Source organism: Bombyx mandarina, chromosome 24, assembly GCF_030267445.1.
Source record: "Bombyx mandarina strain Sakado chromosome 24, ASM3026744v2".
Taxonomy (NCBI): Eukaryota; Metazoa; Arthropoda; class Insecta; order Lepidoptera; family Bombycidae; genus Bombyx; species Bombyx mandarina.
This window is the reverse complement of record NC_143230.1, coordinates 2,958,826-2,971,952: the sequence shown is the minus strand read 5'-3', so window position 1 is coordinate 2,971,952 and position 13,127 is coordinate 2,958,826. Positions and strand designations below refer to the sequence as shown.

General features: G+C 38.6%; 1 protein-coding gene across 2 annotated transcripts in view; it reads left to right on the top strand.

The window, feature by feature from the left end:
* The window catches only part of LOC114248501 (nephrin), a 424,177-nt gene that overhangs the window by 356,562 nt on the left and 54,488 nt on the right, over nucleotides 1-13,127 (top strand). For both annotated transcript variants that reach the window (XM_028181757.2, XM_089737838.1), the window contains one exon: nucleotides 10,480-10,612. In XM_028181757.2, the coding sequence (XP_028037558.2) occupies nucleotides 10,480-10,612 (133 nt within the window). The remainder of the gene's footprint in view (nucleotides 1-10,479; nucleotides 10,613-13,127) is intronic.

Genomic DNA, 13,127 nt, shown 5'->3' with positions numbered 1-13,127 from the left:
CCCCTTCGATCAATAATACTACTATTGATCGAAGGCTGCCCCACACTTCAAACCGAAACGCATTACTGCTTCACGGCAGAAATAGACAGGGCGGTGGTACCTACCCGTGCAGATTCACAAGAATTTTTACGTAAATTATAATTTTGCGGGTTTCATTTTAATTACACGATGTTATATATTTTTGAAATGACCTTTAAACCTTCTTAGTGGGTCGCGATTCCGGTCCGGTGGAAAAGTCAGCGAAACACTGCTCTTGCTAGGGCTAACGTTAGCTAATTCTCACAGGTTGAGCCCTTTGAGCTCACCTACCTGTCCGGCGTAGCTGAAATAGCCCCTTTAAGCTTAAATAAAAAAAAGCCTACTAAAAAAAGATATTTAATCTATACCTAGTCAACATGAGAGTGCCATTCTATCAACAGCAATAAATAAAACTTCTATATAAAATTACTTAGAATCGTATGCGTCTATGAACACACTCTGTCATAACGTATTTCAGAAGATTTTAAGCTATTGCATAGCTTTTATCGCGGGCCTTGAGCTCGGCGACCGAATCATGAAATTCCATAACGAAAAAAACCTAACACCCCTCACTCCGCCTACCATGTAGCTCGCGTTCAACACATTCACACGTTGCGCTTGTGTAGTGTTTGTGAATAAGCGCGTGGCGTGACGTCACACTGCATGCGAATCTTGAAAAGTCTGCCCATCTCTCTCTCGCGCGGTCTAGCTTATGAGTGTGAAGGGGACAGTTTATGTTTTGCTTTTATTAATGTTTAATATAGCGTGGTCTTGTTTTATTATTGTTTTAATATTAAATTATCATTGTCTAATTATAATTGCATAAGTTGATAAAAAATGCTATGCAATAGCTTTACTGCGGCAGTTCCGGAGTGCCGCGCATTTGTTTTTTCGTCATGAATGAGGCACTTTCCAGCGGTTAGGCCACGAACATATTATCGGCAATTGAAACACATCACTATAACGGACCTTACCCGACGCTCGTAAAACTGGTGCTACAAAGGAATTCGTTTAAGAAAGCTTAATTCTCATTCAATAGCTCCACATATGCACAAAATAATCATTTTTAACATCTAACCTTTTACATGGAACTAGCTGTAATGGAAGCGTCTTTAATGATATGTTTTGATCTTTTTTTTTTATTGCTTAGGTGGGTGGACGAGCTCACAGCCCACCTGGTGTTAAGTGGCTACTGGAGCCCATAGACATCTACAACGTAAATGCGCCACCCATCTTGAGATTAGTTCTAAAGTCTCAAATATAGTTATAACGGCTGCCCCACTCTTTAAACCGAAAGGCATTACTGCTTCAGGGCAGAAATAGGCAGGGTGGTGGTTCCATCCCGCGCGGACACACAACAGGTCCTACCACCAGTAAAATCTTCTTAATAATCCTAAAAATTTCTCCTAATGATCTTCCTAATAATTTTTGTTTTTTAATAATTGAGTTGTAAGGTCTCAGTTTTAACAGTACAACGGCTGCCCCACCCTTCAAACCGAAACGCATTACTAGAAATAGGCGGGGTGGTTGGTATCTACCTACCCGTGCGAACTCACAAGATGTCCTACCACAAGTAGATCACATGTGGAGTATCTGTTTCTTTATTTAATAGTGACATTTGACAAACGAACGCCGGTAAAGTCTTGATAACACAACACTAATAGTTTTAATCGGCGTTTGTAAGTAGGCACATACATATTTCGAAAATTTGAAACGACCCGCTAACCTAGTCCAATCACTAGACCAGCCTTTCCCAAAGTGGGCGATAACGCCCCCTTGTGGACACTGCAGGCCTAATGTGGGGCGGTAAGAGACCCAGAAAAAAAATGGAGGCGTTGTGTAAAGGCTTGGGAGGTGATTTGTAATTTATCTCTTTTTTTTCTATCTATTCTACTAATCTCGAGGGTTTATTCTAGATTCGCTGAATTAGTAGGTGAGCTTACGGGGCTCAAACCTGACGACGTTGCTAACACGAACCCTAGCAAGAGTCATGCCTCGCAGAATGAGCTCCCGCTATAGTGGTTTTTAAGTAGGTGGGAAATTGTGGGCGCTAAAAAATAATTTATTCTCAAAGCGGGCAGTAGACAAATTAAGTTTGGGAACTAGACCATACGCACCTACACCGTCTGGCCACAAATCTTTTGTGATAATGTTTTCGGTCTGTCTGTTCAGATAACTGAATTAACGTATTCAGTGGTTCGAGAATTTGTGGAATGAACGATTTTTCATAAAAGAAATTTGCCGTTCTCAATTCTTAGATCTTTAAATCCTCTTAAGTGATTCTGGAAGAGTTGTCTACGGTTGCTAATTTAGGAGTTTTTTGGTTTGGATATGGAATGATTTAGCGGTACACGAGATTCTTGTGCGGAAAGTCGAAGCTCGAAACGGGGTATATAATACTACATTTACACTTACTACCATACGAATCGGACTAAATACGTATGGTAATAAGAGAGAGACACATAACAAATTAGGGACTGACGCATGAGGTATGTGTTAATTGTTTATGCATAACACATATTGTTTACTTCAAGGGTTTAAATCTACTTCTAAACGTTATTATATGTTTAAATTTGCTTCAAGTGAAAGTCTAGAAGTAATGTAATAATAAGTTGGGGAAAAAGTCTTTTCGCATTATAGTATGTATGAACTTGTAATAAAATCTCTTTGGCTATACTATTTGTATCTGGCTGGTTTTGGTATCATTAATCGTTTAAATTTTAAAGAAAATAATTCAATGAAAAAAAAAGGAAAAATGTTGTGAATTTTCTTAAAAAATGCGAAGAAACTTTTTTCCCAACCTATTATACAGAAAAATAGACGCTAGTGGGCAAAATATTTAAAAGCCAACAGATGACATCTTAGTTATCGTCCATAACCACAAAACATTGGAATTAATCTATACATATAAAAATGAATTGCTGTTCGTTAGTCTCGTTAGAGCTAAAACTCGAGAACAGCTGGACCAATTAGGCTAATTTTGGTTTTGAATTATTTGTGGAAGTCCAGAGAAGGTTTAAAAGGTAAATAAAATATGAAAATGCTCGGCATTTAATAAAAATAGCAATTTTGTTTTTAATTTGATGTGTCCCCCGTCGGACGGATTCCTTTTGTTTGTTTTAAGTTTATTTTGTACAAAAGCTTAGGTCTTTTATTTATCAATTGAGGCACTACGAAGTTTGCCAGGTCAGCTAGTAAAATATAAAAAAGATTTACATTTTTATGTTGTCACTTTTGTTTGTTTTTCGGTATTTTATTTTTTGTACATTATTACAATGTTAAGTCGTACACTGTGGGCATTAATAATAAAAATCTTACGTTACGGACGTTTTTTTCCCGATTAGGGTACCCCTCCGCATCATCCCATAAGGAACTTCGTTTCAAAAATAATAGGTAATATGTATGTATACAATATATTATTTTGCCACATCCATGCGTTCTGAATCCATGACTTGACAATCTGTACAATACTTCACGGGCGATCAAAGAAGGCTGTTCGCGGACGGTCGAAAAAGTCTATTGTTACGTGAGGCGTTGAAAATCATACGGTTATTGTGGAACAATCGCCTTTGCACGTGTTGGGGGAGTTAGAATAGATTTTCGGAATTATTATTTTTTTGCGCGCATTTTTTGAATTTCGAACAAGAGGCATTTATTTTGAGATGGTTCGAAATAATAATTGTATTGTTATAACAAAGGTGAGGTCGCATTTTTGTTATGTTGCTCACAGATCTGACGCAAACCAATGTTACCAATAAAAGAAAAATCCAAACATTTTAGTTTTTTTTCTACAATATAGTTGCACGTAATTCTGTTTAGAATTGTCAGAATATATGAATAATGAATTTAATAGTGTTCATTTCATGACTCTATATTAATAAACGTATCTGCAGGCCACCCAGTGTAAAACTACTAACAGGACCATGGATCACATCACTCCGACATACAATAAGAATTAAAATCGAAAGATTCAATTGGTTTGTGTAACTGGCCCAAACTGATTCAAACCGGACTGCATGACTAGACGGGCTGGTGATAATCTATGTCGACGCCAAATAACCAAAATCCTTTCTACCAAAAATATATTTACTGGTAGGTACCACCACCCCGTCTATTTCAGCCGTGAAGGTTACGGCTTGAAGGGCGGGGCAGCCGTTGTCACTATACTGAGACCTTAGAACTCATATCTCAAAGGTGGTTGCCGGCATTTACATTGTAGATGTCTATGGGCTCCGCTAACCACTTATCATCAGGTGGGCCGTAAGCTCGTCCAACCATATAAGCAAAAAAAAATCTAGAACAGCTTCACCTAAAATACGCAAGAAAAGCCACGGTAGGTACCCAACTAGTTCGTTCTTAATAGAAGCTTAATGAAATCAATTATCAACGTCCATATATATACGATAGTAATCGATGGAAAGATTTCTCTGCGACTCCGAAATGAGCATGTCAATTAATGGTTCAATAAGATTATCGGCGATAATGTTATTACTGTTTCGGTATTGTCGGTCATCATCTGTATTCTTAGCATAATAATACGCGACTTAACACGTTAACTGCCATGTTCATGATTGACTTCCACGGTGAAGGAATAACATCGTGTATTAAAAATGATACCCGCAAAATTATAATTTGCGTAATTACTGGTGGTGGGACTTCTTGTGAGTCCGCGCGGGTAGGTACCACCACTCTGTCTATTTTTGCCGTGAAGCAGCCGTTGTAACTATACTTGTGACCTTAGAACGTATATCTCAAGGTGGGTGGCGCATTTACGTCGTAGATGTCTATGGGTTCCATTTACCACTTAACACCAGGTGGGCTGTGAGCTCGTCCAGCCATCTAAGCAATAAATAATTAAAAAATGTAGGTCACGCTGTACGTGGCGCACTGAACACTGAAGTAATTATTTCGGTTTCTCTCTTCAATCTTCGTAAGACGCCGGTGTATCTAGTAGAATCTTGGTACAACGAATCGGACTGGTGCTGAGAAACAATCTATTTTATTTCTAAGAGACTTACAAGACTAAAACATACATTAACAAACAAAAGAAGGCAAATTTGGTTAATCCTTAGTCGCAAAAATCGACGTGACCCACACGGAAGTCAACGTGTTAATAACCTGACTCACCTGGCTGTGGTAGGCCGCTTCGATTGTAGCGACATCTGTTTTTCGTGGGAGAAAGTTAACTGCGTCGAAATACAGTAATCACCCTGTAACACGGTAGATTGTTTCCGAGTTATAGAAAACGCGTTGTAAGAGTATTTTCGCATAACGCGCTCGTATGATGACCCCGTATAACGCGTTATGTACAAATATTATATAGTACTGTTACACGCTGGGGCTTGGGGTAAATAAAAATTCTACCGAAGTATAAATTGTATCTTTATTTAACACATAAAACACTCACATAACACTTTACAATTCGTAATTCGCTTCTTACGCTTAGCTTCAGGTGATCCGTTCGCTGTTTCTTTTTTTTAACGTTTTTAAAGTCGATACGACATTTCTAGATTAATCGAGAACATTTTAGACAAGTCGAGTAGCTTCGATTTGTGTTTCCGCTATCTGATAATAGATGGCGTTGTACTACTCGAGCGTTCTCGATGTTACTAGTTCCTTTGATATTCGTTTCTGTTAATCGGTGATAGATGGCGTTACTGTTACCGACGTAACAGTATATTATTACAAAAAAAATTACAATTCGTAAACTAGGAACGCAAATTTAATAAATTAATTACATTTCATTTCATAACAACACAATCGACACAATGTACAAAGGCTCACTAAATCAAGAACAGTACAAAACATTATAAATTTCACAGCATGTACAGAAATATAACGTGTGAAATCTCCACGTTATATTTATATAGATCCACGTAACCACTTTAACACTTTTTTCATAATTTGTTTGCCATCTACATTCTTAGGGACGTCCCAAAATGCATTTCTTCAAAGTCTTTATCTGAGATGAAACTTTCATTTAGCTTAAATAGATTATAACAAATTAAAACAATTTTAATGGACGGGCAAGGATGGAATTTCGAGATTTTTTTTTGATATATGGAATAGATGTATGAACGAGCTCACGGCCCACCTGGTGTTAAGAAGTTGCCGAAACCAATAGACATCTACAACATAAATGCCGCCACCCACCTCGGGACATGAGTTAATAAGGTCTCACTTTAACAGTACGACGGCTGCCGCCCCGCCCTTCAAACCGAAACGCATTACTGCTTCACGACAGAACTAGGCGGGGCGGTGGTACCTATACGTGCGGTTTCACAAGACGTCCTATCACCAGTAAAACATGGCCTTTATATTAATTTTTTTTTTATACATCACTATCCTTTCGGGATACTAGATATTAAGCGAATGAAATATCGGTAGTTCGCCTGAGGTCTGATTGGTCGATTGCCATGCAAATTGACGCAGTACACTGTAGTTCCATCATCGCTCGATCTGGGCCTCAATTTGAGCTATTTCTAAAATTATAGTCGGCAGTTTATCGTTTGACGCGTAGATCACTTTTAGCAGGCTTTTATTAGCTTCACTGCTATATAAACAGGCCTACTGGGTATCTTTTCGGTAGGCAGCGGCTTGGCTCTGCCCCTGGCATTGCTGAAGTCCATGGGCGACAGTAACCACTCACTATCAGGTGGGGCCGTATGCTCGTCTGCCTACAAGGGCAATTTAAAAAAAAGTCTTGCCGGATTTTCTCAGTAGATCGTGATTCCGGTTCGGTGGTAGATTCAGCTCTTGCTAGGGCTAATTCCATATCTACCAGAGTGATTTTCGTGAGCTCGCCTATCAAACCATTAATAGCTGGAATAACCCCTCAAGGTTACTGATTAGGGCTAATTTCATATCTACCAGAGTGATTTTCGTGAGCTCGCCTATCAAACCATTAATAGCTGGAATAACCCCTCAAGGTTACTGATTAGGTACAGACACGCTGACGACCTCATGATTAATGGCCCACCTTGTCCATGTCCATAGAAAGCGTGGCTTGACCACAGTCTCTCATTTACACCCTCCTGTCGAGAAGTTCCAGAACATCGCGCCAGAATAACACCCTACCCACAATCCTATTTAAAACAACACTAACCACTTGATGAATTGCTTACTCGTGTACAGAACACAGGAAAGAACTCCCGAAAGCATTTTCATCAAGTATCAAGATTACGGAATCGCCTCAAAAGATCTCTTTGAAAAAAAGTTTCGATGACTTTCAATGCTGTTACATAAAAGTTCTAATTTCTTTCGTCAAAAAGATCCTTTCGTTCCGAATAATAAATGTGAAGGAAATACTTGGAACTCGTATTCATAAAAAAAATATCTCTCTTTCATTCCCGACGTATAACGTATAAGTATTCCGTTGTTATGTAAGATTCTCATTCGCGTATTAAGTAAATAATTTAACCAGCCTCAGAACGAAAGCGTGATATATATCTTTTTGTTGCTTAGATGGGTGGAGGAGCTCACAGCCCACCTTGTGTTAAGTGGTTACTGGAGCCCATAGACATCTACAACGTAAATGCGTCACCCACCTTGAGATATAAGTTCTAAGGTCTCAGTATAATTACAACGGCTGCGCCACCCTTCAAACCGAAACGCATACTGCTTCACGGCAGAAATAGGCGGGGTGGTGGTACCTACTCACAAGAGGTACTTCTTCTGAGTCGGTCTCTTCATTACTGAAGGTCGTGTCTAATCTAAAATGTGGTCCACTCGATGCACAATGCTTCCCCACGTCTTCCTGTCCTCGGCGGTCTTTATAGCCTCGGTTATTGGCAGGCCGGTGAGCGTCTTAACCAGATCACACCAGCGGGTAGGTGAGCGTCCGCGCGATCTTCTCCCGTCAACCTGACCAACTACCATCGGCTTCTCCAAGTTATCGGGGCCTCTACGAGCGATGTGGCCGAAGTACGCGAGAATACGTTGGAAGCAGATAGCGGACAGCCTTGTGGCAATACCGTGCTCCTTCAGAATGGACAGGTTGGCGTGCTGTCCATGGAATTCGCAACATCCCTCTCCAACACCACATTTCAAAAGCGTCGATCTTTGCTCTCTCACTTCGTCTTATCGTCCAGGATTCGGCGCCATAATGAAAAATTGAGAAGACCAATGTACGTACCAGCCTCACTTTGGTTTTGCGGGATATATTGCGGTCTTTCCATATCCTAATGAGCTTAGTCATAGCTCCTTTCGACATTTGGGTTCTTCTAGCTAGAGGTACTACTATTAGTAATTACGCTAGTTAAAATTTTGCGGGTTTGATTTTTATTCCACGATGCTATTCCTTCACCGTGGAAGTCAATCGTGAACATTTGCTGAATACGTATTTCATTAGAAAAAATTGTACCCGCCTGCGGAATTCGAACGCCGGTGCATCGCTCAACAGAAATGCACTAGACGTCTTATCCTTTAGGCCACGACGACTATATTATTTATAAAAAATATTAGCTTGAAGCCAAATAATTAAATTGAAATGTTGTTTCTAAACTACATGGTTCGTGGTCTGAAGGATTCATATTATAAGGGCTAGGAAAGCTTAAACGGCCTTAGGCTTTTTCTGAATGGGCCGATAAACGATCTCACGGCTTGTGACGTCACAGCGCAGAAACCGCCCTTTTGAGACTGAAATTCTCCATCGGCGTTCTGTTTGATTAAATGATGTAATTTTAAAAGCCAACTACTAATCTGATTACCTTTCTTTTCCTTCTTGCTTCGGTTTCCTCAATACTGAGGGTCGTGCCCACCTCCTCGCAACAAGAGTTTATTGCGGACCATTCCACGCCATTTGCCTCTATCTGCCGCCGAGTGTAGAGCTTCGTGAACTGTGATGTCGAGGGTAGAGCGAATCTGGTCAGTCCAACGTGTCGGGCCTCTAGCTCGTGGTCTTCTTCCGTCCACACTTCGTCTGATTACCTAGTAATTAAACAATTAGCGTTTGCAAACTGTTCCAATAAATTGATATTTCAATTTTCAAGTTACAAACAGAGAGTGCGTCATCTTGCACAATGACGTCATTGTTCAAAAGTGCGATATAGTCTATATTGACACTCGCACTGTGGAAAAGGGAAAATACACGTTATTGTATAAGCTTCGCACGAAACCTTTCTTTTTTACTACGCTTTTATTAGCTTCAGACGTATGTATGTTAGTATGTAACGGAATCTTTGAATATGATTTTGACCCCCTTAAAAATGTCGGATTAACTCGAAACTTGGTATACTTATTAAGGACCGACGACAGTTCAATATTTAACTAATAAAATAAAAAAATTGAAAAAATTGAAACTAAAAAATGAAAAATAAATTTTAATAAATTTGAATTAAAAATAGTGTCAGAAAAAGTGATTTTATTGTAAAGAATGCGTGGGGTGCTTTTCAGGACATTATCAAAATAACCCTTCTACGTTGGATTTTCTATAAAAGCGTATTTTTTTAAAACTATTATTTATTCACTGCACGATCATAAACTACGTTTCATTTCAGATTTTATTTTAGGATTTTATTTATTTATCCGTAGTACGTTATTCTCAACATACCTTCTGAAGTCATGTCAGGTACATCAAATCAAAAGTCTCGTCCAGTTCAATGCCTTCGTCGTATGTGACAATCCTAACGAATGTGGAACACTTCAAGATGTCATCGAAATACGTGGTCTGAGTTTCAAGTAGAAATCGCTGTTAGTATTATTTACTGGTGGTAGGACCTCTTGTGAGTCCGCGCGGGTGAGTGCCACCATCCCGCCTATTTCTGCCGTGAAGCAGCAATGCGTTTCGGATTGAAAGGTGGGGCAGCCGTTGTAACTATACTGAGACCTTAGAACTTATATCTCAAGGTGGATGGCGCATTTACGTTGTAGACGTCTATGGGCTCCATTAACCACTTAACACCATGTGGGCTGCGAGCTCGTTCACCTATTTAAGCAATAAATAAATAATAGTTTAAAAAAACTAAAAAAATATGTTTTTATAGGAAATAACGCTTTTTTTATAATAAAATCATTTTTTCTTACACTATTTTTAATTAAAATTTATTAAGATTTATTTTCAATTTTTTTGTGGAATTTTCTATAAAAGCGTATTTTTTTATTTTTTTTAACTATTATTTATTTAATTAACTAGTATTAATGGTACCATGTGTTAAATAGTTGCCAAATATACGAGTAATATTGTTTTAATCTATAAAATGTAACGCGGGATGCACGCGAAGCGACTTCTATATTTGTTTTGGGTATTGAAGAATCACGTTTCTTCCCAGGAACTTGCCGCTTAGCTAGAACTGATGGACGAGTCCATGAGCTCAGCCATCAGGTTTTATCCGGGTCAATAATAATCTATCAGCGAGTCCGTCCCCAATAAAACCTAAAACATCCGGGCGGCGAACAAATATTTTACCAAGAATTGATATTCCTTTGTGAAGTTTGGTTTCATTTCCATATCTTTTGTTTCAGCCGCGATAGAGTCCCTCCACGCGCCGACGGGGGGAAATGTAGAGCTGCCCTGTGACGTCACGCCCACCCTACCCGACGACATGATGGGCTTGGTCATCTGGTACAAGCAAGGACACAAAACCCCAATATACTCGTGAGTATCTAAAAAAATTATAAAAAATCCGTTGTTCTGTAAAGTCGGTTTACTGACGATAGTTGAACGTAAAAACGTCATTAGAAAATACTGATGGAATGGTTTCATTTTTCAACTATCGCAATTATCGTTGCTATAAACAATTGACACCACATTCACTTTTCACTGAACTTCATACTTGGCGAAAACATGTAAATGTATTATTGTATAGCAGCTGTCCACGCGGATGTATCGCTCACTCAAGTAGGAGAGAGACAGATGTCGAACGCTGCCGAACGCGGAGGCCGATTGTGCCTCTTTGTCGATCGTTGCGCGCTCTCGCTTGCACTTCAAGTCTTAAATGGAACACCTCATGCTTTTTCGTGCGTGCAGCCGGCTCCATCGAATTATAAGACGTTGTCACGTCAAAAAATATTTGGTTCGAACGCCATTTTGCAACTTTACAGGAGAGCCATTTAAAGTTTAAATTTTGGGACGAAATATCATAACAAAGACAATACTTCAGGCGTTTGCTTGAAGTAAACTTAATTGAAGTTCAATTAAAAACATCGAACTGTTCATGTGAATACCAAATAAAACGGGCCTTTAATTACAAAGATAAATGTCGCGTATCAAGCGAAATGTCACAAGTTAAACAACTTTTTATTTTTATTGCTTATATGGGCGAACGAGCTCACAGCCCACCTGGTGTTAAGTGGTTACTGGAGCCCATAGACATCTACAACGTAAATGCGCCACCCACCTTGAGATATAAGCTCTAAGATCTCAGTATAGTTACAACGGCTGCCCTACCCTTCAGACCGAAACACATTACTGCTTCACGGCAGAAATAGGCGGGGCGGTGGTATCTACCCGCGCGGACTCACTAGAGGTCCTACCACCAGTAAATCTCCACACAATAAACCACCACATAACCTTTTACCTCTCGATATAATATAAGATGATTGTTTTTTTAGTTCGTAACCTCTTCCTTCGCACGTGGCTTATTGGATTAACTTGAAATAGGATACGAAGAAGGCTTCTGTCGGTAAACATGAAAATAGACAGGTAGTAACGTAAAAATGGGCATATCATTTTATTTTAGGATAGTAATACAAGATTCCTTCTCGTTAATAGAATTTATATGTCTGTTCATGAATATATTATAATATGTAGTATTTTAGAGAGAGAGAGAGAGAGAATACACTTTATTGCACACCAAAACACAATTTACATTAAAAAAACAATCAATAAAAGCAGACACATTTGTACAATAGGCGGTCTTATCGCTAAAAGCGATCTCTTCCAGACAACCGTTTAATTTATAGAAATTCTGGAAAATATAAAAAATATAGCAGGTATGTTGCGGTGTACTATAGATAATACATTATAGAAAATATATACATACAATAAACAAAATATACCATTTACATATAATATGAAATATATACCAATATTTATATACCAATTATATACCAATATACATACTTACATACAATACATACTAATATACTTACATACACATAATACATCAACAGTATGGAAATAATAAATGATGATGCAAACAAACAGCACTAAGAAGATAAGTAGTGTTCCTTCACCATTCTTTTAAAACATTACATACATTTAGATATTACAACTTGAAGATTGATGTCGAACTCCTTAGTTTGATAAGTCGTCGTGGCCTAACGAATAAGACGTCCGGTGCATTCGTGTTGAAGCGATGCACCGGTGTTCGAATCCCGCAGGCGGGTACCAATTTTTCTAATGAAATACGTACTCAACAAATGTTCACGATTGACTTCCACGGTGAAGGAATAACATTGTGTAATAAAAATGAAACCCGAAAAATTATAATTTGCGTAATTACTGGTAGTAGGACCTCTTGTGAGTCCGCGCGGGTGGGTACCACCACCCTGCCTATTTCTGCCGTGAAGCAGTAATGCGTTTCGGTTTGAAGGGTGGGGCAGCCGTTGTAACTATACTTGAGACCTTAGAACTTGTATCTCAAGGTGGGTGGCGCATTTACGTTGTGGATGTCTATGAGCTCCAGTAACCACTTAACACCAGGTGGGCTGTGAGCTCGTCCACCCATCTAAGCAATAAAAAAAATAAAAAAAAAGTTTCTAGGAGAAAGAGAATTTACACATGAATAGTATTTACTAAACAAATAGTAAATGACAGGATGTTACTAATGTGAAACGAATACATATTACTAATGTTCTAATTACAAATGAAGATATGATGTAAACAGTAGGTATACATATTATGATTTAGTAACATAAGGAAATAAGTATGATATATAGTAACAATGATTTAGAACTTAAGAACTAAGAGTTTGAGTACATTATGTGTTTATAATAAAAATAATAGTATAAGTCCGCAGCTAAACCAAAAATAGACTATTCTTTTTTCGTGTCAACGAGTCCCGATAACTCAACGTAGCATTTTGTAACTAAAGCCGAGCAACTGTAAACATAAAAGACTTCGAGGAACCGTAAAAACTAGCTTTATAATCGGCATTGTCATAAGGCCT